This window comes from Anomaloglossus baeobatrachus, chromosome 9 (assembly GCF_048569485.1).
Source record: "Anomaloglossus baeobatrachus isolate aAnoBae1 chromosome 9, aAnoBae1.hap1, whole genome shotgun sequence".
NCBI classification, from domain to species: domain Eukaryota; kingdom Metazoa; phylum Chordata; class Amphibia; order Anura; family Aromobatidae; genus Anomaloglossus; species Anomaloglossus baeobatrachus.
The window spans coordinates 108,797,139-108,822,961 of record NC_134361.1 but is presented as its reverse complement, the minus strand read 5'-3'; the positions used below and the strand labels follow the sequence as shown (position 1 = coordinate 108,822,961).

Genomic DNA, 25,823 nt, shown 5'->3' with positions numbered 1-25,823 from the left:
GATTGGTGACTGTTGTTACCTTCAGAAAATTTAGTTATAATCTTTCTCTGTGCTACAGTCATTGCTGTTCTCTAATTTTGATCATCATGTGTTGGGCAAAATAAAGGTTTGATGTTGATTACCTTTGGATCTTTTGTAAAACCCTGTTCTAGTGGCATGGTGCACCCCTCACAAAAAACCTTCAGAGTGTAGTGTACCAACTATGGGTAGTATTGCAGCTGTCCTATACATTGAATGTGTGAGCTGCAGTACCAGGCACAGCCACTACAAAATGCACAGTGCTGTGTGGGATAAACAATGATGGGAACATGACAATGGCTGCGGCCTCTCCAATCAGCTGATCAGTGAGAATGCTGGAAAACTGAGCTTGTCTTTGGAGCAGTTTTTTTTTACACCTATTTGTATTCAGACTAATTAAAGAGTGATCCCACTTTTAAAAGAAGAGGCAATACACTACTGAAGCCTAGACAGGCAGGATTACGCCACGATAAGTAAGAGGAGACACTTAAAATAAATATCCCCTTGGCTTTGTGTTATTGTCTTGCAAAGGCACTGTGTGTATGGCTATCACTACTGTTTTTAGAAGACCATGGGCATGTGTCGCCCCTGAGGCTTCAGTCGCCAAAGAGGTACTGCATCTCAGCCAGAGGTGTGGTATCCCATCCCTGGGTAAGGAAGAGGTAATCCACCAGTATACACAAAACACAGACACTCTCACTCAGTAACACTGCATCAGACCAGGGTAATATCGGCCGCTGGGGGGTGGAGTCTAGTTAGTGGCAGCAGCCTGTGGAAAGTGAGACAGTCGAGAAGGAGCAGTGGAGGAGTGAAGACCTGTGGTCTGGAGCTGGTGCAGCTCGGCCCAGGCACAAGAGAGAAGGGGTACTAGAGCCCACGGGAAGTGCGCATACATCCGTGGTCTCGTTCTACATACGACATATTTGAGTGGAGGGACTTGGCCGCAGACGGGGATCCGATCCCTAGACTAGAGGAGAATAACCAACGTGCTCAGCTAGTAAAACCGGAGGCTAAGGAAACTGCAAGTACCGAAGCCAACTTTTCACACGAATCTGTTGGAAGGTGACCATAGAGGGCCAAGGGACAGAGCTTCAAGCCACCCCGTAGGGTCTGCGGACACCAGCTCAGGACACTGTGTGCGTAGGCGCGGGACAAGCAGGTGAGAAGTCAGCACAGGAAGATGACCAGGGAAGTAACATAAGAAGGGTGCTAAGAGCCATGTGCTCAAAACGCATCTGGTGTGCGGTTTACAGAACCTTTAGATTTTTCCTGACCCAGAGATAGTATACTTTTGTGGCTTATCTTTATTACAAGAAAAATATTCTTTGTATTTTAAAAAAGTTTTTCATTAAAGCTGTGTTTTTATGGAAACGTGAAGTTGGATTATTCCATTGTTCATCAGATGTTAACCATCCCTCCTCATCTTAATTCAGGACAGTAAAAGCCCCATACACATTCGATTAACATGTGTTGCTGATTGAACGGATGTTTAAAAAAACAGTTATTTAAAGAATAATCAAGAGTCGTATACATTTTAGTCCATATTGGCCATTGTAGTTGCCCATCCTTGCCATACGTGCTCAGTAAAATCGTGTGACAAATGAATAATCTTTCAACAAATGATGGGTCGTGGATGCGCAATCTTTCTTTGAGTGACATCTCTAGTCCATCTTTCAGCCAAAAAAGACACACATCCGACTTCAGTTCAAACAATGACGATCTGAGCTGAAACTAAAACGATCATTCCAACACTCTACGTTAAGTCGTTCAATGTGTATAGAAGCCTTTACGTTGGACACTTGTCAGTTTCTCTGCTTTATTATCAAATAATTTGATCTGATGATCTTTTGCCTGTGTCCTGATGAAGGGAGCTTAGACTCCTGAAACGCGTTGACCTGTGCATGAAAATAAAGAAGCATTAATCTCCTTCTGAATCCGATTGGGTCATTGGCGCGGTGTTGAAAACCCTTTTTCTACTACTCTCTGTTATCATCTTTATTATCAAATAACAGATCAATGGTAAAGACCAAGGAAAAAATTAGATCATAAAGTGTTTTGTTTGCCCATATTACTGTTATCTTCCTCCTATATATCTGTCATATAACGCTACTTTTTTGGGAAGTGTACACTTCAAATTCCACTTTTATGTTGATATTATTGTACAAAATGTTAATTTTGGTAAATGTAGAAGAAAGTAAATGCATCAACAGATATTGATATGATGGATACTGTTGGATACAACATTTTTTTTCCTCATTTAGACGTCTTCAGGGATCTTTGAAAGATGATAAAAAGAAAAAATTTGTGACTGGAGAATGGTTCCACGATGTGAAGTCTCGACGCTTCAAGGAGGATTTGCAAGGCTCTGACTTACTTAGAGCATCAATTCGGAGGAAGCGGAATTCAAATCAAAGTAAGTAACATTGTAGTGTCAGGGTTTTGGAATTTATTTTCTTGAAAACATATGTTTTAATTGATTATTCCTGATATTCTGGTTTGAACTATTCTAAACATTTAATACAAATGAAAAATTAGCACGAAGTCCTCTATAATTATTTCAATTAATAATAATAATTATTTAATTCCTTGCTAATATAAAGTTTTCAGATTACAGTAATCTCCAATCCTTGCTTGAAATAAATAGCTTTATGGATAATATATAAATATACAGCCACAGTATAGTTTACAACAGAAATTCCATTGACTTTAAAATATACTTTATACTAGACTAAAAAAGGTGCTCTGTCCGTCAGCTGAAGATACTGAGTGATGCCCCGGCCAGTGGCTATGGCTCAGATATAAGCGTGCGTTATTCCTGATTGTAGTTAAGTTTTTCCAAAAGCTACATCCACCAGAAGATCTGTTTTGTTGGTTGATGAAAATGACAAAAGCACGTTGGTACACTGTAATAAATGTGGTGACTCCTCATGCACCTTTGATGTTAGCAGTGATAGTCCATGCTGCTGCTTCCATTTAATCAGTAAGATACTGTCATGCGCTGTCCAGATCCGCATTTGCAGATTAGAACAACGGCATCAGACCCTGTTCACATTGCAGAGTCTGACAGGCAATCTGCTGAGCATCGGCTGAGTTGTTTTCACTGCTCCCAGCCATGCAGGAGTTAATCCATTTGGAGCAGTGTGCAACTCTTCTGAGAGCCAGGCTGCTGATTACCATCCACAGCTGGCCTCTTCCTATTTAAGGCTGGAGAGTGTGCTAGGGGATCGCCAGAGATAGCTTCAGCGATCCTAATTTTTTGAGTTATCCAGTTCATGGTAATCTGTAGTTGCTATTTGGAGTGGTGTGGAAGTTCCCCTGTTGTGCGTTTATTGCCTTCCATTTTCTTTATTCCCTAGTACACATATAGTCTCTCCTTTCTGTTTGCGTGCAGTGTATGCAAGTTTTCATTCTCCCTTGTTAGGATCTTTTCTATGGGGTATTGTTACTGGTTCTACGGCTCGCTCCCAGGGTGGGGGGAGTAGAATCAGGGCTTGGATAGGAGTCAGGGTCCCACTGGGAGCTCAGACCTGGCTACCATCGTGCCTACCTCTGAGATAAGGGACATCGCAGGGTCTAAAGTCTGATGGCCAGCCTAGGAGCCCCTGTTCTGTCATTATACTCCTCTTGACAAATCTGTCTACGTGGCAGTGAAGCACTCGGAGTCGATATCAGGTGATTACAGTGTAGTTGGCTTGGAAAGTGTACCAGTCTTCCTCCGTGATGGGGCGCTCAGCTGGTTTGTGTCGCACTTGAAAAATAATGATAGTTTGATGAGTGCATTTGCCAATGAAGTAATAGTAGATCCAGATACCAGATTGCTGAAGTGGAGCTTGCTAAAGTCCTGGTACAGGCTATACCCCAACTTCTTCCTTCATAATGTCCTGCTAGGGTGCTGTTCTCACTTTCAATGAACTGAACTGGTTCCCGACGCGCGTTTCAGAAGCATCCGGCTTCCTCCCTCGTGGATAGCTCAGTCCCATTATGCTCCACATATGGATTTTGCACTAACTGAATAACTGGGTATTGGTTTCCCAATTGTCTGGAGAGGAGGTATCAGGGTTTTTTTTTTTAAAGATGTATTCTTAGTGGCAGCCTCAATGTGGCAACATATTTATCCATGGTTCCTGTGACCCCATTGAAGGCTACAAGAGTGTACAGTGAGAGCAAACAAATCTTTATTTTTGTCTGAAATGCTTCGGTGTTTAAGAGAAGCTATAGTTTGAGGATCCAGCCGGGAACTATAGGGAGAGACCTGACTAGTACAGTGACACTTACAGCTGACGTCTCCATGCTCTACATTTTTAACAGGTCTCTCCCGATAAATGCACACAGAGGACTGTCAATCACCTAGAGCAGTGAAGGGAGAAGCCAGGGCTGAGGAGGGCTAGTCTCCTCTCTGTCTATGATTCCCAGACGGGTCTTCAAGCTATATCTTCTCTGAAATGCCGTAGTGTTTCTGAGAAAAAACATACCTGGCTGCAGTTGTGCAGTCTGGCTGTGCCCTAACTGTGGGCAACATGAATCGACTGACAGGTTCCCTTTAAACCATGTATGTTGGAGTAAAATACAGCAAACTTATGAAAAGGTGCAAATGTCATTCTAAATTCCATGCATTTTTGCCTATCCATGCATTCGACACAGAAATCTATGACTGCTCATTGAATGCATAAATATGCACTATACATTTATGCCAATTTCTGGGATAAACTATGGTGAATATGTTGGTCTGTATAGGCCACACCCCTCCTATAAACATTGCCCACCTTTAAATCAAATTTTCAAATGGAATCTGTTGTAGACTCAATCTTCCTAAGCCATCTACATGAGCTATGGACCGTACGTAGATCTCTCTGAGAGTCTGTCTTAAGAGCTTATTGTAAACGACAGGAAATTACTATTGTGAGACATGTAATGACTATCAGTCTGCTCTCCTGATCTACATGTCTCACACTGGTAATGCATCCTTTCATTTAAAATAAGCTCTTGAGGCAGACTCTTGGGAGACCTATGTCCAACCTATTGATTGAAAGCTCATTTACATATAAGAAAGCATTGATTTATCTGGAATAAGACATTGGATCGCAGATATCAAGGTATCACTTTATTCAGCTTCCTATGACCTACATGCCCATACACATGGCTTTAGAAGGTTGATCCTATTGACAGATTCCCTTAAAATATAGTGAGTGATCTGAAAAGAACAAAAAGTAGAAATAGCAAAAATATTACGTTTTTCAAAACACAGTTTTTTAACCAGAAACTGACATTAGTTTGTGAATTCCATTATATTTTCACATCACAAATCTCAGAAAACAAATTGGGAAATCTAAGAAATTATTGCTTTGGACACTCATCCACGCTGGTGCCATAAGCACCTTATGTAACGGGCAGGGTTGTCCCCGGTCCGGTGGCTCAGACTCACTGACTGCAGTAGAAGATTCAGCTGACGGATAAGAGAGGCAAAGCCTCAGATCATAGCCATATAGGCAGATACTGCAGCTTCAGTGTCAGTCAGATGATGATGAATCTTGGATATTGAATTATAATGCGCTCCGTCAAGTTTACTTTTGAGTTCTGTTTTTTTGGCAGCCAGATTATTTGTGCAGACTAAGCTGTCCGGCTGGCGAAGGTACGGCGCATCCAATAGAACGAAAAGTGTCCAAAAAACAAAAAGATAATTTTTCTCATTTAACCAAGCATTACTTATTTTAGTTGTTTTTTTTTAACACAGAAAATGTGTAAATAAGAGAAACATTGAAAAGATAAGTTTTATACTTAACAGGTCAACCGATGTGTACAACCAACAATGTGTACAGCCGATCTGACAATTACTAGTGCTAGCAAAATAAAACGTACAAACCAAACAACATGAAGACTGCATGAAACTGCTAGATGGATAGATAAATGATAGATAAATGATAAATGGATAGATAAATAATAGATAAATGATAGATAGATAGATAGATAGGAGGGATAGATAGATAGATAGATAGATAGATAGAAGGGATAGATAGATGAATAGATAGATGATAGATACATAGATGATAGATAGATAGATAGATAAATACATAGATGATAGATAGATACATAGATGGATAGATAGATGGATAGATAGATAGATGGGTAGATAGATGATGGATAGATAGAAAGATGATAGATAATAGATGATAGAGATGATAAATAGAAAGATGATAGATAATAGATGATAGATGGATAGATATATAAATGATATAATAGCGCAGATGTGAGAACACATAACAGCAGGGGTGGCATTCAGCCGGTTCTCCCTGGTTCGGTGGAACCTGTTGTTAAAATAGGAGCCCATTTCCCTAACCGGGAAGATCCCAGAGGTGCAATCCGGTTCTCTCTCCGGGAGGCAGGCGGGCAATTGCTCCCTGGGCTGCTCTCCCAGCTGTTGTACAGGGCCGGCCGCCTGCTGCATAATGTCATTATAACACACATGACCTCGCACACTGAATTGCGCGCGGCCGTGTCTCCTGTACTGTGATGTGGCCGGGCACACTGACACATTACAGGCGCAGACAGTGCTGACTGGCTGCATTGTACAGGAGACACGGCCGCACGCAGTTCACAGTGCGCGGCCATGTGTGTTATAATGGCTTCCTGCAGCGCACGCTGCCTCCATCCAGCCACATCAGTTGCTACATCCCAGTGGCTAGAGGACCTGCCTGGGTAGTGGGTGTGACCGGCTTTGTTAGTGGGCGCGGCCATGCTTCCTCCCGTCCACTATAATCATGCAGGCTTCGCCCCCCCCCATCTGGAGATCTTACCTCAGACCCTCGCTTCACTTATAAACAACTCCAGGACGACTTAGGCTATGTGCGCGCACAGCGTTTTTTTGACGCTGCGTTTTTGGCCGTAAAAACGCACAAAAATGCAAGAAAACGCACCCGTGGCAAAAACGCACCGGAAAAAAACGCATGCATTTTTACTGAGTTTTGGTGTGTTTTTTGCTGCGTTTTGCTGTGTTTTTGATCACTGCGTTTTGCTGTGTTTTTCCAATGCATTGCATGGGTGAAAAACAGTAAAACGCAGGAAAGAATTGACATGTCCATTTTTTTTTTAGCTCAAAAACGCAGCTGAAAAAAAAAGATGTGTGCGGACAGCAAAAATGAAAAGTCATAGACTTTGTTGGGGAAGCAAAGTCATGCAGTTTTGAGCCCAAAAACGCTCCCGAAAAACGTGCAAAAATGCCGCAAAAAAACGCCTAGTGCGCACATAGCCTAGAGTTTCTTTCTGACATCAGCTGTGTTGACTGAGGCCCCGCCCCTTTTGATTACATGGGAATGAGATCAGCACAGGTCCTTTACCACACTGGAATTTACCATCAAACAAGTCTGTGGGCCGCATGGTAGATAAGAGAAGAAGCGTCCCCCATCATCAACAGTAAAAGCCCCCCAGTATGTGTGTGTATAGGATTGTGTCTGTCTACATGTGTGTGTATGATTATATGTTTGTGAATGTTTTCAAATAGGTATACGCTTCTATGTGACTTTATCTGTATACATGTATGTGTATATAGCTGTACGGTGTGTGTAGTTGTCTGTGTGTATATGTATGTGTATATGGCTGTATGCTGTGTGTACAGTCATGGCCAAACGTTTTGAGAATGCTACAAATATTAATTTTTACAAAGTCTACTGCTTAAGTTTTTCTAATGGCAATTTGCATATACTCCAGAATGTTATAAAGAGTGATCAGCTTAACAGCAATTACTTGCAAAGTCAATATTGGCTAAGAAAATGAACTTTAACCCCCAAAACACATTTCAACATCATTGCATTCCTGCCTTAAAAAGTGCAGCTAACATTGTTTTAGTGATTGTTCCATTAACACAGGTGTAGGTGTTGATGAGGACAGGGCTGGCGATCAATCAGTCATGATTAAGTAAGAATGACACCACTGGACACTTTAAAAGGATTCTGGTGCTTGGTATCATTGTTTCACTTCAGTTAACCACAGTTATCTCTAAAGAAACACGTGCAGCCATCATTGCTCTGCACAAAAATGGCCTAACAGGGAAGAGTATCGCAGCTACAAAGATTGCACCTCAGTCAACAATCTATCGCATCATCAAGAACTTCAAGGAGAGAGCTTCCATTGTTGCCAAAAAGGCTCCAGGGTGCCCAAGAAGGACCAGCAAACGCCAGGACCGTATCTTAAAACTGTTTCAGCTGTGGGATCGGACTACCAGCAGTGCTGAGCTAGCTCAGCAATGGCAGCAGGCTGGTGTGAGTGCTTCTGCACGCACTGTGAGGCGGAGACTGCTTGAGCAAGGCCTGGTTTCAAGGAGGGCAGCAAAGAAGCTACTTCTCTCCAGAAAAAACATCAGGGACCGACTGATATTCTGCAAAAGGTACAGGGAGTGGACTGCTAAGGACTGGGGCAAAGTAATTTTCTCAGATGAATCCCCTTTTCGATTGTTTGGGACATCTGGAAAACAGCTTATTAGGAGAAGAAGAGGTGAGCGCTACCACCAGTCTTGTCTCATGCCAACTGTTAAGCATCCTGAAACGATTCATGTGTGGGGTTGCTTCTCAGCCAAGGGAATCGGCTCACTCACAGTCTTGCCTAAAAACACAGCCATGAATAAAGAATGGTACCAGAATGTCCTCCAAGAACAACTTCTCCCAACTGTCCAAGAGCAGTTTGGCACCCAACAATGCCTTTTCCAGCATGATGGAGCACCTTGCCATAAAGCAAAGGTGATCACTAAATGGCTCATGGAACAAAACATAGAGATTTTGGGTCCATGGCCTGGAAACTCCCCAGATCTTAATCCCATTGAGAACTTGTGGGCAATCATCAAGAGACGGGTGGACAAACAAAAACCAACAAATTCTGGCAAAATGCAAGCATTGCTTATGCTAGAATGGACAGCTATCAGTCAGGATTTGATCCAGAAGTTGATTGAGAGCATCCCAGGGAGAATTGCAGAGGTCCTGAAGAGGAAGGGTCAACACTGCAAATATTGACTTGCTGCATTAACTCATTCTGTCAATATAACCTTTTGGTACTCATAATATGATTGCAATTATATTTCTGTATATGATATAAACATCAAACACAATTAAAAACCAGAGGGCAACAGATCATGTGAAAATATAATTTTGGTGTCATTCTCAAAACTTTTGGCCATGACTGTAGATGTTTATATGTATGTGTATACTGCTGTACGCAGGGGTGGTATTCAGCCGGTTCTGTCCTGTTCGGACAATCGGTTGTTAAAATAGCAGCCCGTTCCCCGAACCGGCAGGAAAAGGCTCCGGCGATCCGGTTCCCTGTATTCACTTGTGTTAGTGTCTTTAAGACACTAACACAAATGAATCCCCGTACCTCCGTACGCGCTGCATTTCCGGGTTCAGTGTAGCCTGTCTGCTCCCTGACCTGGCGTGCAGCGACGCGCTGATGCTGCAGAGGTCACAGCAGCGTGGTGAGGTTGCTCATCCTGCTGCCGCCTGCCAGCGTCCGTGTGCCTGTAGAGGTCATAATGGGATGGTATCTGCAGGGGAAAGGGGCCATAATGGGATGGGATCTTCAGAGGAAAGAGGCCATAATGGCATGGGATCTGCAGGGGAAAGGGGCCATAATGGGATGGGATCTGCAGGGGAAAAGGGCCATAATGGGATGGGATCTGCAGGGGAAAGGGGCCATAATGGGATGGGATCTGCAGGGGAAAGGGGCTATAATGGGATGGGATCTGCAGGGGAAACTGGCCATAATGGTATGGGATCTGCAGGGGAAAGGGGCTATAATGGGATGGGATCTGCAGGGGAAAGGGGCCATAATGGTATGGGATCTGCAGGGGAAAGAGACCATAATGGGATGGGATCTGCAGGGGAAAGGGGCCATAATGGGATGAGATCTGCAAGGGAAAGAGGCCATAATGGGATTGGATCTGCAGGGGGAAATGGCCATAATGGGATGGGATCTGTAGGGGAAAAGGGCCATAATGGGATGGGACCTGCAGGGGAAAGTTGCCATAATGGGAATGGATCTGCAGGGGAAACGGGCTATAATGGGATGGGATCTGCAGGGGAAAGGGGCCATAATGGGATCTGCAGGGGAAAGAGGTCATAATGGGATGGGATCTGCAGGGGAAAGTTGCCATAATGGGAATGGATCTGCACTGGAAAAGCAGCCACATGAGATGAGATCTGTATGGGGAAGGTCGTCCATTCCAAGATTAGCAGGGCTCCTTTAGTAATCATTTTTAAGAATTGTAGAAAAAACGTTTAATACAATATGACTGACCGTGACTGGAACAGCTGGTGCTGGACAAGAGAGTGACGGTAGAGGAGGAGAAGAAGGGGAAAGAGATTTTACTTTAAATTACTTGGATTTTTTGGTTGAGGAAAGTGCGTGACAATGGGTGTGGTTACAGAATGGTTGTGGTTACAGAATGGGTGTAGTTATGTAATGGGTGTGGCTAACAAAATGGGTGTGGTTTTCAAATGGGCGGGGTTTATAGAGAACCTGTTGTTACAAATTTTAATCCCAACCCTGCATGACAGTATCATTGGGGCTTTCATGGACCCTTGGATGTTTTGCTATAAATAGTGATCAATCCATCAGAAGGCCTGATACCAATATTAAAACTTTGTTTACATACAGAGATCCGGAGATCCAATATAAACCGTAAAGATATATTAAAGGGATTTTGGAGAAAAAAAAATTAAGCTCCTAGTCTCCAGTGCAAAAGCTGAAATATATAAAAGAGCCACCAACTATGAAGTATGAAGCTCCTGAGGTTTTTATGCCCCTTTTAAAGGGAATCTGTCACCTGGTTGATGCTACCCCACCTGAGAGCAGCATAATGTAGAGGCAGAGACCCTGATTCCAGTGTTGTATGACTTGCTAGGCTGTGTTTTGTATTATTGATAAAATGATTGTTTTCTCTGCTACTGATCTAGCAGTTCTCCATTGCTGAGCTCTGTATAACCCTGCCTACACCTCTGATTGGCTGCTTTCTATGTACACTGTGAATAGTCAGAAAACAGCCAATCAGTGTTGGGAGGCGGGGTTATACAGAGCTTATGAATAGGGAGGACTGTATGGCAGCAGGTTTACTAGTCCTCTAGTGATAATCTCCTGCTGATAAAACTGTGACTTTTAAAAAATACAGCACGCAGTCCAGTAAGTGACACATTGATGGAATGAGGGTTTCTATCTGTCTGTTATACTGCTCTGACATTAGTGGCAAACACCTGATGGCAGATTCCCTCTAAACTTATTTGCCAGTAAAAGGACGCAGCCCTACAAATGGGGTATATACTGTTTTTGGAAGGGGGATTAAATCTGAGAAGTAACCCTATTACCTGCTAGAAGATAGCTACCATGGTTTGTGTACCTTTTTAGTATATTATTTGTTTGTTTTTAGATTTAGAGTTTATTTAAAGGGAATCTGTCAGCAGATTTTTAACACCTAATCTGAGAGCAGCATAATATAGAGACATAGACCCTGATTTCAGCGATGTCTCACTTACTGGGCTGCTTAGTGTAGTTGTGATAGATCACTGATTAATCAGCAGTAGATTATCATTACAGGACTACTTGACATGCTGCCAGGTAGTCCAGCATATTCATAAGCTCTATAACTGCTAGATCTCCAGCAGAAAAAAGACTAATTGTATCAAAATGACAGCAAACCGCTCAGTAAGTGACACATGGCTGGAATCAGGGTCTGTGTCTCTACATTATGCTGCTCTCAGATGGGGGAGCAAAAACCTGATGACAGATTCCCTTTAGGGCTATATGACTATTGCCATATAACCATCAATTTCATGCCCTCAAAAACATTGTCACAAGGAAGTACCAGTTTTAGTTTGTATTCCTTTCTGGTTCCCAGTTCGCACTGGGCCTGTGCCAGTATAAACAGTACCGGCTGCTCTATTCTGTTTGTTAGCCTCCTCCTATGTTTGTCCATATCAGGTGACTTTTGTAACTAACCAGGAAGTTGTTAACCCAAAGTCCTGGAGAGGATTAGCTTCAGTGCTATCAGGCTGACAAGCTGATGACATTTTAACCCATAAGGCATAATATTTCTGCCGTGCCGCAGTGAAAAATATTCTGTATGCTCATGGTAAATATCTGCATTTTGCATTTTGTCACTTATTACATGTTTTTGATAGTTTTGCAAATATGCACAGGCAAGGATGCAATAAACTGATCAAGAAGCCTATGCCTCCGACTAAAAGCAGCAAAAGAAACTTCAGATTTTCTGTACATAAAAGGTAGCATGGAATTCAATGTATCTAGGCACTGCCATTAGGAATTTGTGTGTATCTGTAAAGCGCTGTGGATATAATGCCGCTATATAAGGCCCCCTTCACACGTTCGTGATTCCAGTACATATGATCTCCGTTTTCATACGTACCAGAGACACTGACATACACATTCCCATTAAAATCAATGGGTCTTCTCACACATCTGTGTTTTCTCCCGTTTTCACCCATTTTCATCTGTGTCCATATATTCCGCACGGAGCCAAGTCCGTGTTTCATCGGCAGCACTGATGTCACACGGACCACACACTGATGTGACACATATCGGAGAAAACACGTCTTTGAAATAGAATTATTTTCTATTCTCGCCTGTCTCCAGCGCTGCTGCCTTCGGCACAAGTGTCACTTGCTTCCGGGCCAGCTAATTATGCTCATGAATATTCACTGCACTGCGGACCCAGAATCAGCAGTGACTGAGACAGCAGCGCCAGGGACAGGTGAGTAAAAAGTTCCTGCTCTCCGTGTGCTTTCACAGATAGCACATGGAGAACACACGTGTGCCATCACAGATAGCACACGGAAGACACCTGTGTGCCAAAATCACGGCACACGATAGTGATACGCACCTTCAACACGGCCGTGCAAAACGTCAGTGTTTCTCTACACATGTGAAGGGGGCCTAAGTGAGTAAGATAAATAAATAACATTAGATTTGTGACAGGCTTGTGAGCACTCACCGATAGTTGCTGTGCAAGAGGTGGGTATTTTATTCACATGTGCTAGTTAACATGCTGTAGGCAAACCGGGGAGGGAGTGAGACGGGACAGCACGTCAGACGACGGCCGTTTCGCACCCTATACTGGTGCTTCAACGGGTCTGTCCTTCTTGTCTTTATTGAATATATATATATTATTTTTTATATATATATATATATATATATATATATATATATACAGTTAGGTCCAGAAATATTTGGACAGTGACACAATTTTCGCGAGTTGGGCTCTGCATGCCACCACATTGGATTTGAAATGAAACCTCTACAACAGAATTCAAGTGCAGATTGTAACGTTTAATTTGAAGGTTTGAACAAAAATATCTGATAGAAATTGTAGGAATTGTACACATTTCTTTACAAACACTCCACATTTTAGGAGGTCAAAAGTAATTGGACAAATAAACCAAACCCAAACAAAATATTTTTATTTTCAATATTTTGTTGCGAATCCTTTGGAGGCAATCACTGCCTTAAGTCTGGAACCCATGGACATCACCAAACGCTGGGTTTCCTCCTTCTTAATGTTTTGCCAGGCCTTTACAGCCGCAGCCTTCAGGTCTTGCTTGTTTGTGGGTCTTTCCGTCTTAAGTCTGGATTTGAGCAAGTGAAATGCATGCTCAATTGGGTTAAGATCTGGTGATTGACTTGGCCATTGCAGAATGTTCCACTTTTTTGCACTCATGAACTCCTGGGTAGCTTTGGCTGTATGCTTGGGGTCATTGTCCATCTGTACTATGAAGCGCCGTCCGATCAACTTTGCGGCATTTGGCTGAATCTGGGCTGAAAGTATATCCCGGTACACTTCAGAATTCATCCGGCTACTCTTGTCTGCTGTTATGTCATCAATAAACACAAGTGACCCAGTGCCATTGAAAGCCATGCATGCCCATTCCATCACGTTGCCTCCACCATGTTTTACAGAGGATGTGGTGTGCCTTGGATTATGTGCCGTTCCCTTTCTTCTCCAAACTTTTTTCTTCCCATCATTCTGGTACAGGTTGATCTTTGTCTCATCTGTCCATAGAATACTTTTCCAGAACTGAGCTGGCTTCATGAGGTGTTTTTCAGCAAATTTAACTCTGGCCTGTCTATTTTTGGAATTGATGAATGGTTTGCATCTAGATGTGAACCCTTTGTATTTACTTTCATGGAGTCTTCTCTTTACTGTTGACTTAGAGACAGATACACCTACTTCACTGAGAGTGTTCTGGACTTCAGTTGATGTTGTGAACGGGTTCTTCTTCACCAAAGAAAGTATGCGGCGATCATCCACCACTGTTGTCATCCGTGGACGCCCAGGCCTTTTTGAGTTCCCAAGCTCACCAGTCAATTCCTTTTTTCTCAGAATGTACCCGACTGTTGATTTTGCTACTCCAAGCATGTCTGCTATCTCTCTGATGGATTTTTTCTTTTTTTTCAGCCTCAGGATGTTCTGCTTCACCTCAATTGAGAGTTCCTTAGACCGCATGTTGTCTGGTCACAGCAACAGCTTCCAAATGCAAAACCACACACCTGTAATCAACCCCAGACCTTTTAACTACTTCATTGATTACAGGTTAACGAGGGAGATGCCTTCAGAGTTAATTGCAGCCCTTAGAGTCCCTTGTCCAATTACTTTTGGTCCCTTGAAAAAGAGGAGGCTATGCATTACAGAGCTATGATTCCTAAACCCTTTCTCCGATTTGGATGTGAAAACTCTCATATTGCAGCTGGGAGTGTGCACTTTCAGCCCATATTATATATATAATTGTATTTCTGAACATGTTTTTGTAAACAGCTAAAATAACAAAACTTGTGTCACTGTCCAAATATTTCTGGCCCTGACTGTGTATATATATATATATATATATATATATATATATATATATATATATATATATATATATATATATATATACATATGTCTGCTTACAAAATCAGAAATAAAGACCAATAACCACATATGTGATAGGAATCTGCTGCATAAGTAATAATTTTGTGAGCATGTGCTTTATTTCCCATATCACACATCAGCTGAAGTGAGACTGATGTCAAGTAATTAGTAGCAAACATTGGTTGTATGGATCAGTAAATCTGCATTTTTGCAATAATTTGCTTATTAAAATAGTCACAGCAGGATAAGGCAGTGACGAACTGCTCAGGCCAAGAAACACTAATGCACTAACAGGGTGCAACCAGACCCCCAATAGATGGAAATATGACAGGTGCAATAGGAGTAAATCACTCACACAACTCCAGAATATGGAGGGGGTGATTGCTTGATGGTAAAATTGCACACTAGTGGCTTGCATAGGGCTCCGTTCACACACTTACAGGCGCATAGTATTAAAATAGAAATCAGACATTCAATGAAAAAATGTATCTAACCTCTATTATTGCTGAACGCTTACACCACAGTTTACATGCAAATCACTGAAATTTGTGATTCAGATGGAATCCCCGGCTGCACATTCACTATAATGAGGCAGATGAAGACACTATGGACTGTCTCTGGCTGTCACGCCTGTCTCTCTGCATTATAAAAATAGTGACAGATTCAGGACTTGAGTAATTTCCATGCTAGACTCTCAATGTTAAATGGATTCCCTTTCCTCTTCCAGTCATAGGGTTAATGTTAGGTTGCTTTACAGCAGCTTCTGAATCTGATCAGATGTTACCGGTTTGGGACCACTCCCAGTCTCCTTATATACCTTCTGCTATCAGCAGAGGGTGCCGGTTATTCTTTGCCATTTGGATGCTGATCCTTGAGGTGGAAGGAGCTGCTGTAACCCTGTGCTGAAGTTGCTATGGTGGCTGCAGTCTTGGCGCTGACTACAGCAGTTTATTGTAGTGTTTTCCCCCTGTCTCTCTTCCTTTCCTGGTGTGTTGTTTTAGTGCAGTGGTGCTGCTAGCGTCCCTTATCTGCCCACTCACTAGCCAGGACTATTGTAGGCTTATTCAGGCCTTCAAGTTCCTTCTCGGCGACAGGTGAGGAACCTTTGTAAGGACTGGCTAGGAGTGCAGGGTATAGTGGCAGGTAAGTGGAGGAGGTGTCCATCTTCCTTCCACTAGCGGTAGAGCTCACTGTTAGTGTCCCTAGTGTACCCCTTGTTTGTCGTGGGGTTACCCCTTTTAAGTTGTGTGTTTGGCCTGACATCGGACCTTCCCCAGTCCGCGACATAACACTGGCCTATAGTCCAGCTGTGCCCATCTTTTTAAGAGTTAATAAAATTGCAATCACCAACAATTTTGTGCACTTCTAAAAAGACAGACATCTTTGAACTGTGGCCTGATGGAGTGCAGAGTAAGGCAATGTGCACACGTCTGCGTTCTGGTTGTCAAATATACGGCAGCGTTTTGTCACTGCATGTGCGTTTCAAAGCACAGCCGAAAAGCTGCGTTTTGGAATGCGGAATGGATGCAGAATTCATGCGTTCTGGATGCTTGCTCTGCCATACAGAGTGGGAAAAGCATCCGAAATGCACAAAAGAAGTGACATATTGCTTTTTAGAACGCAGCGTTTCGGCCACAAATTTCAGCATGCAAATCGCTGCGTTCTAAAACGCAACGTGCTCATGGAATTTGCACAAGTTACATAGTTTGCTGGGGACGCACAATGCATGCGTTTACGCTGCAGTGCAAAGTGCTGCGTAAATGTATGCAAAAAGCTAACGTGCGCACATGGCCTTCCTCTGCTGTCTCATTAAAGAATTATAGTGAATGGATCCTTTGGAGGTTCATCTGAATCACGTCATTCTGAGATTTATATGTGAATCCTAAAGTGAGTGCTCAGCGTAGAGCACAGGATAAATGTGATCCAAAATGTTATGTAAAAAGTTCAACTCATTACACACACACACAAAAAAAACTCCACTCAAGTCTGTCATCTGTCAATAGAAATGGATAATGCTTCCACGTCGTACGTAACCCAAAGGCTTTGGAAAAGTGCCATGGCTCCCCCCAAAAAACAAATCCAGCAAAATCTGCCCTCCCAAATCTCAATGCCCCTCTCCTTCTGAGCACCATAGTGTGCCTAAACCATATCTAGCATCCAAATGTTTTGCATTTCTGTAGTGAGGAGAGCCCTTTTAATTTACTAGGTATATGACTCCAGGAGTGTGAGCTGGGCACAATCTATGGGCACTACAATGTCTGGGCAGTACAATTACAGATTTACAAGTTTCACTTGCCATTATCCCTTACTGTTTGTTTTTGGGAACCATCCATCGAGTCAACATAGCCACTACACTGGCTAAATTCACAGACAGCTGTCATTTCCAAAATGGGGGTCACTTGAGGGGTGATCCTTCCCTTCTGGCACTTAGAGGTTCTGTATAGGGAGTCTATTCTAGGATAATCTGTGCTCCAAGGATCAAATTGCCTCCCTTGCACATCTCGCTGAGTGGTTAAGCAGTTGTGTACCTATGGTGTATTTCCATGCTCAGCAGAAATTGTATGACACATTTTGGTTCCATTGTTACCCATTTTCACATGTGAGAATGTAAAATCTGGGGCTAAAACATTTTTTGTGGTAAAAATGTAATAATTTTTTTCATCATCACCCAATGATGTAAAATTATGTGACACACCTGTGGTATTAATATGATCACTGTACCAATATATAAATTCATCAAGGGGGGCGAGTTTTGTAAAAAGGTGAAACTTATGGGGGTTCAGCTGTTCTGACACCTCAGGGGCTCTGCCAATGTAACAAGGCATCCATACCGTAAACCATAACAACAAAATCTGCACTATAATATCTCACTCCTTCCCTTCTGAGGGTTTCACTGTGCCTCAAAAGTAGTTCCCGATTTACATAGTGGGTATTGTTGCACTTAGGAGAAAGTGCACAAGAAAATGTGTGGTCTATTTATTTTCTATTGGCCATTATAAAAATGTAACACTTGGAGCTAAATAACATTATAGTGATATAAACCTCTGTGAGGCACATGTGGTGTCAACATGCTCACTGCACCCTTAGATTAATTGAGGGGTATAGTTTGGAAAATGTTGTCACTTGTGGGGATTCTGCTGTTCTGGTACCTCAGGGGCTCTGCCAATATGACATGGCACCCTTGCAAAATCTGCTCTGCAATATAGCACTCCTTCCATTCTGACCTTTGCACTTTGTCTGAAAAGTAATTTTCGACCATATATGGGTATGCTCAGGAGAAATTGCATAACAAATTGTACCTTTTGTTTTCTCCTATTACCACTTTTCAAAATTAACAACTTGGGGCCAAAACAACATTTTAGTGGAAAAATGTAATACAATGTAATACAATTCTGTGACTCGCTTGTTGGTGAAAAATGCTCATTACACCCCTAGATAAGTTCCTCGAGAGGTGTAGTTTCCAAAATGGTGTCCCTTGTGGGGGTTTCTGCTGTTTTGCTATGTCAAGGGCTCTTCAAATTTGATATGGCGTCTGCAATGTTTTCCAGCCTAAATGGCGTTCCAAAATTCATATAGCGCTCTTTCCATTATGAACCCTGCCGTGCGCCCACAAAGTAGTTTTCCACTACATATGGGGTATTGGTGTATGCAGAAGAAATTGTTCAACAAATTGTATGGTCCATTTTTTCTTTTACCCTTGTGAAAAGACATATCAGCATTCGTTAAGGGGTTAAGCTCCGTGCAGCCATCCTTATGGTTTGTAATTGTTTAGATACCAAAAGTTTGGACACACCTTCTCTTTCAAAGAGTTTTCTTTATTTTCAGAACACTGAAAATTGTAGATTCACATTGAAGGCATCAAAACTATGAATTAACACATGTGGAATAAAATAATTAACAAAAAAGTGTGAAACAACTGAAAATATGTCTTATATTCTAGGTTCTTCAAAGTAGCCACCTTTTGCTTTGATTACTGCTTTGCACACTCTTGGCATTCTCTTGATGAGATTTAAGAGGTAGTCACCGGAAATCGTTTTCCAACAGTCTTGAAGGAGTTCCCAGAGATGCTTAGCACTTGTTGGCCCTTTTGCCTTCACTCTGTGGTCCAGCTCACCCCAAACCATCTCGATTGGGTTCAGGTCTGGTGACTATGGAGACCAGGTCATCTGGCGTAGCACCCCATCACTCTCCTTCTTAGTCAAACAGCCCTTACACAGCCTGGAGGTGTGTTTGGGGTCATTGTCCTGTTGAAAAATAAATGATGGTCCAACTAAACGCAAACCGGATGGAATAGCATACCGCTGCAAGATGCTCTGGTAGCCATGCTGGTTTTATATGCCTTCAATTTTGAATAAATCCCCAACAGTGTCACCAGCAAAGCACCCCCACACCATCACACCTCCTCCTCCATGCTTCACGGTGGGAACCAGGCATGTAGAGTCCATCCATTCACCTTTTGTACAAAGACACGGTGGTTAGATCCAAAGATCTCAAATTTGGACTCATCAGACCAAAGCACAGATTTCCACTGGTCTAATGTCCATTCCTTGTGTTCTTTAGCCCAAACAAGTCTCTTCTGCTTGTTACCTGTCCTTAGCAGTGGTTTCCTAGCAGCTATTTTACCATGAAGGCCTGCTGCACAAAGTCTCCTCTTAACAGTTGTTCTAGAGATGAGAAGGTGTGTCCAAACTTTTGGTCTGTACTGTACATAACTGATACACTTGAGACCCTCAGAGTAGACACTTATATTGCTGTATCCATGAGCGATTCATGAAATGTTTGTGCATCAATCTGTATTTAAAAAATATTACTTTCTTTTCATTCTACATTATACTAGAATTCAATTATTACCATGTCATCCATATTTTATTTTACAATTAGGTGTAAAGAATGGGAAAGGAGAGAATTTTAAAGAAGCCATATTGAATCTATCCACACGTGTGGAGTACGACTCTCAGGAACAGCAAAGGTAATTTCACATAAAGATGCAAAAATTAACAAAGTCCAGCACAGTAGCTCTGAAACTTCTGGGACCAAATTATTCTGATATATAAGGTATTTATTAGCAACTTTCACAGCTTTGCAAAATATTTTGGGAATTACAATTCTCTAAAATGAGAAGTAAACATGGTGTCTGCTTTACACGTTAGATAGAAGCAGGATGACCATTTTAGGCTAAGTTCACACTTCCGTTATTTTGTATCAGTCATTTTCGGACTCCGTTGTGTGTGGGAGGGGGCGGAGCCGAGCGGGGGGGGGTAGCCGAGCGCTGAGGATGTCAGTGGCAGTGCTGCGGTCTGCATGGCTGGGGACAGGTGAGTGTGTGAGTAAGTGTTGTGAGTGAGTGTGTGTGTGAGTGAGTGTACACATGCGGAGTGCGGGAGGGGGCGGAGCCGAGCAGGGGGCGGAGCCAGGCGCTGAGGATGTCAGTGGCAGTGCTGCGGTCTTCATGGCTGGGGAAAGGTGAGTGTGTGTGTGTGTGTGTGTGTGTGTGTGAGTGCACACATGCGGAGTGCGGGAGGGGGAGGAGCCGAGTGGGGCCAGGCGCTGAGGATGTCAGTGGCAGTGCTGCGGTCTGCAGGGCTGGGGACAGGTGAGTGTGTGTGAGTGTGTGTGTGTACATGTGCGGAGTGGGGGAGGGGGCGGGGCCGAGCGGGGAAGTGTCTGCTCCCTGCACACGTAACCAGACTAAATATCGGGTAAAGCAAAGCACCCGATGTTTACCTTGGTTACCCGATATTTACCTTGGTTACTGGCGTACACCGCTTAGCGCTGGCTCCCTGCACCGTAACCAGGGTAAATATCGGGTAACCAAGCAAAGCTGGTGACGTGTGCAGGGAGCCAGAGAGAGCATGCGCAGCGAAATCCGACGGATTGCACTGCTCAAAAAACGTTACAGGCTGCGTTCCTCCCGCCCGGCGGTCAGTCGTTCCACGACTGATCAGTCGGGCGGAGGGTGCAACGCAGAATCATCAGTCACAATCCGCCGCTCATACAAGTCTATGGGAACAACGGAATCCGCTAAACGGATTCCGTTGTTTACCAGAGCAGCGGATTGTGACTGATACAAGTTAACGGAAGTGTGAACCTAGCCTTAAACATGATCTTTTTTTTTTCTTTGTGATTGAAAGGGGTTGGGCAGCAGATGGTTCTTGTTAAATTACAGACAATTCAGGTTAGACAATTCAGGTTAGAACCTCAGATGATTCCATTTAGAGCCTTGTGATTCTGGTTAGAGCCACGCCATGCGATTCCAGTTAGAGCCGCGCGATTCCAGTTAGAGCCACACACCAATCAGATTAGGGAACTGTATATAATTCAAGTTAGAGTCGCATGCCATTCAGATTAGGGAACCGTATACCATTCAGATTAGAGAACGGTATATGTGGCGCTCCTGAGTATATCAGGGTGCCAAAGGGAACTGCAATCCTTACCCAGGGTACAGGACCTACTCCCCATGGTTCCAGGTTCCTAAGAAAACGGTGTCACTACCATCAGCACCACAAATCCCAATCACACCTCACATCATGACTTGTCAGACACATCAGTGGGTTGGTCAAGCTGGAATAGGGCCACCCACCTAGGGGTCAGGCAGACTAGTGGGAGGGAGGAAGTCAGTTTAGAGTCAGCTCTCAAAGTGAGAGAAGAGTTGAGTGAGAGCCTTCAAAGAGTGAGCAGCTGGAGTGGTAGCTCCCGGGGAGCTAGACCGAGGTTGGGTCGCAGACAGTGGTCCGGGACCAGAGGAGTCGGGGACCGATAGCAGTGACCTTGGAAAGGGTGCGACTGACATAGTCTAGGGGGACTGTCGGCACCAGGAACCCAAAGAACTGACCGGTACCGAGCACGACGGGGTACTGGACCCTAGGTCAGGAACCGATTCAACGTCCTGATAATTAACCTGGGAGGGAGAGTATCTCCACGAACTTCCCTAAGAGCTCAGAGATTGAAGGCGACATCACACCACGGGGGATGGGGCTTTCCAGTAAAGCGGCCCACTAAAATCCCAAGTGCCAGCCATCAAGAGCACAGCTACACTAAATATAGTGAGCGGGGCCCTAACAGCTTCAAGCCAAAGGGCCACAACAGACAACTAAATTTTGCACGGAGGTGGGCTCCGGATTACCACGTGGGAGCGGACACCTGGATGGGCCTCCCCGTAGTGACTGTGATGCACAGAGACTTTGGTTTACCTTCAGTGTGAGTGTCTACTTTATAATCCTTATCCTGCACCACGACTACCCACAGTGAGTACTCTGTTCCCCTGCACCCTGCGCTCCCCAGCATCCACCAAAAATCCCAGAGTCCGGGGACTTCCCTACCTGCGGAGGGACTGACACCTTGCTGCCCCACACCATCTGCCCCGGTACTCCTTCCAGCAGCGGCGATACTCCCATTACCGCAACCCACAGGTGGCGTCACAAACTTCTCCCCTGTAAATAATCCCCCTTTCAAGGATCGGAGTGAGTGCAGAGCCCTGGTCCAGACCCCTCGAGCCACGACCACCCCAGATCCGAGCACCCCAGTCTGTGCCTGGGCGGCACATATACCATTTAGATTAGGGAACCGTATACCATTCAGATTAGGGAACCATATTCCACTCATATTAGAAACCTATACCATTCAAGTTAGAGCCGCCGTGCATGAGTAGGGTTAAGGAGCCGCGCATGATTAGGGTTAAGGAGCCGCACATGATTAGGGTTAAGGTCGGAGTCGTGCATGATTAGGGTTAGAGTCATAGATGTTTTTGACAGTGGAAACCTCGCCAGCTGGACATTTCGACTTTAGACAGGGAAATACACTGTATGACATTTCATGAGACATCTTCTCTCATTACTTCATGGGACAACCCATTTGATCCAAGGGAATAGATACTATAGAGTTGCTTTCATACCTGTAGTGCCACACAGTTGATCTAGATTACCAATATCTAATAAAACCAGAGATCAGGGAGCTAGTTCGGTGGGCGTGCTGTACCTCTGTACTACTGAGCACCATGCTTTTTCATCACAGGAATGCAAGGAGTGACAGTATGGGGAAGGGATTTTACTGTAAACTTTTGAATTTGAGCAGATACTGGTGGGAATACAAATCCAATGCTAGTAATATAGTCATGGTGGGTGAAATATTTGTTAATGGTTATCTCATATGACTTTAGACAAGTTTTACAATGGAGTATGTAAAACATTTTCTACCAGTATTGCAATCCAGTAATAACCTTGCAGGGTTAAACCGACAAGGTGATCCTTAGGCCGAGGAACACGTAGTGTCATTTACCACAGATTTATATTCTTTACCTTCCCACAAATTGGGGTCTTGTGTAAACAAGGATTAGGACCATGTTTCCCCGCACAGGTTCGAATCCTGTTCGTGACGCCAAAATTCGACCTTTGTAAGGGCCCAGGGACAGAGGACCTCAAATGTTCTATATGTCACAGTTGCTGTTCTGGCACAAGGGTGCAGGGGCCGTGTTCCCTGGGTGGTCTACAAGGCCCTGATGTTCCCTGCTATCCACCCCCACACAGTATCCACAGCTGATGGACAGTTCACAGACACGGTCTTGGGGATAACAGTTGCTTTAATACAGCAGGAACAAAGGAAAACAACACGGAATATACTGTATGTTTCACGGTCTTTTGTGGCTAGGCCACGGCAAATATAGCTTGGTGTTGAATACTGAAGTGTAATTAGGGTTCTGTAGCTTTAAGAGCACGATTTGCTTCAGATTTTATACTGGTATGCCTTTAGAAGCAGGTTCAGAGTCTCTTGGAGCTTAGAGGGTAGATATAATAAGATTGTACAGACCTGGAGTCCTGGGGTTAATTTCACTGGGGTTAATTTCACTAATGTCACTAGTTCAGACACGTGCAGTACATGTAAGCAAATGTAGATAGTTGCCCAGTGCGTGGACAATGGCATGAAAACCAATAATATTGCAGTGGGGCGGGAGACCCTCAAACTTCCCCAATCTGCATGCAGTAGGGTCTGGTATATATTCAGTAAGCAGTACTGTCTGAAGAGATGTATATCTGGCCAGTGAGGATTCATGATAGGAAGCCTTCAGCATATTGGCTGTAAAAGTCAGGAAATGATGAATTTCTAGGCCTTGGCCTAGCAGGAGTCTTGTGGTGAAGAGATTCTCCACATAATGTCTTCCCTCAGAGGAGACTCAGCCAGAACCAGTTCTTTTCCGACAGAGGCTGGAGAATAGCTCCACCTGTTGAGCCATGTGACCAATAACTGGCCAATAGGATAACACCCAATGAACACTTCAGATTCTTACAGTTTTCACCAGTAGATGGTGCTAGAACACAACAAATGAAAAATGCTTTACTTATAACATATAGCATAATATTACATATAAGAGAATGTACTTAAAAAAACAGACACAATCTGGACAGGGCCACTACACATCTTTCATCTTTTATCATTTTCAGTGCCATTGACAGTAATAATGATCGGACTGCCAGGGTGCCTGAGCTCAGGATAGACTCCTCTTCAGAACCTGAATCATCCTCTCATTATGTACCAGAAAAGGCAAGTAATTATGGGACAAATGTGTTTGGATTTATGGGTAATTCTGCTTGGATAGTATAATTGGAAAGGACCAGTGTCGCACCATTCTGAAGGCAAACCATGCGTTATGCTAGAGGTGTGTAAAACATTCAGGTATAAAATGCTGCTTACCATGATAGGATCCTTGGGCAGTAAGGATCACAACCTGCTTATAGAAACTACATTCTCGAGTCTTACAGACGAGATGTACATAGATGTCTATACATCTTATGGAAAAGAACAAAACAAACAGCTAAAACAATCATTTCAGTTATCATGATCATCCTCTTCCTTAATTGTGTCTTGACCCATATAATAGTCGAAAAGGTAAAAAATGATAGTCTTCCATTTGTGTTCCAGGTATCACCAATTTGCCTCCTTTTATTTGTCCCCTCCAATGCTAGTGCCTGTAAAAAAAAAGTAATGCAGGAGCTGTTCAATTCTAGGGTTAGTGCCCCTCAGGGTTCCACAATGCGGGTGCCATATGTGACCACCAGCTACACCCACCTGTAGCAATCGATGAGTAAGGTATAACCTGCAAACTCTTCAGTTCCTTCACTGCTGCAGGTGGCGTGATTTTGCTTTTGTAGTGCAGAATGTGAACACTGCCTAAGAAAACAAAGGCGGCTTTCTACAAGAAACAGCTCCACACTTGCCTCTGATTAATGCCTGTATTGATTTTGGGCAGCACTGTTGGAACTCCACGGGTGGAACTTCAAAACAATACATATTCTGGTAACAGGAGTGGTGCTGTTTTTGGAACAATAGCAAAGTTTGTGTAATTCTGGAAAACCCCTTCAAACTTTTCCAATTTTCATAATAGAAATTATCCACATTATAAGGTCCCAGGAAATGTTAGCCACACAAGTGTCTGCTACCTGTACAGCCAATATTTGTAAAACTTTTTTTTACAGAGAACCGTAAATGACAATAAAACACCAGATGCTGTAACTAATAGAGGCCTATCGTCATCTTCTAAGACGAGAAACTTTCCAGAACAAGGTAACGTGTATTGTATGTATTATATGCATTATATAGAGATTATCTGCTTACTATGGTTATTATGATTTTGGCTATGGCTATTTCGTACATGCCCTATGAAGAACACAAGTGTAACACACAGTCTCCTATCAATCCTGAGTGCATATTATCTTCTGACGAGGGTGAAAGAAAGACCCTACAACACTTCTAGCTTATAGCTGTAGGAATAAAGATCCTTAAGAACCCCATACACATTAACTAGCAGTCAGTCAACACATCGATCAACCGGCAGCCATCTTTTCCGACTGCTTCATACACAGGAACACTTTGTCCGGCTGAATGCTCCTGTGTTTTTTGTGGAAGATGTCTTCTGTCA

The 25,823-nt window shown here is 43.3% G+C and overlaps 1 protein-coding gene across 1 annotated transcript in view; it reads left to right on the top strand.

Moving 5' to 3' along the window:
• The window catches only part of LOC142251279 (synaptotagmin-like protein 2), a 152,395-nt gene that overhangs the window by 73,413 nt on the left and 53,159 nt on the right, over positions 1 to 25,823 (top strand). Inside the window, exons 4-7 of the mRNA XM_075323924.1 lie at positions 2,280 to 2,431; positions 19,796 to 19,883; positions 24,349 to 24,448; positions 25,381 to 25,468. Of these exons, the coding sequence (XP_075180039.1) occupies positions 2,280 to 2,431; positions 19,796 to 19,883; positions 24,349 to 24,448; positions 25,381 to 25,468 (428 nt within the window). The remainder of the gene's footprint in view (positions 1 to 2,279; positions 2,432 to 19,795; positions 19,884 to 24,348; positions 24,449 to 25,380; positions 25,469 to 25,823) is intronic.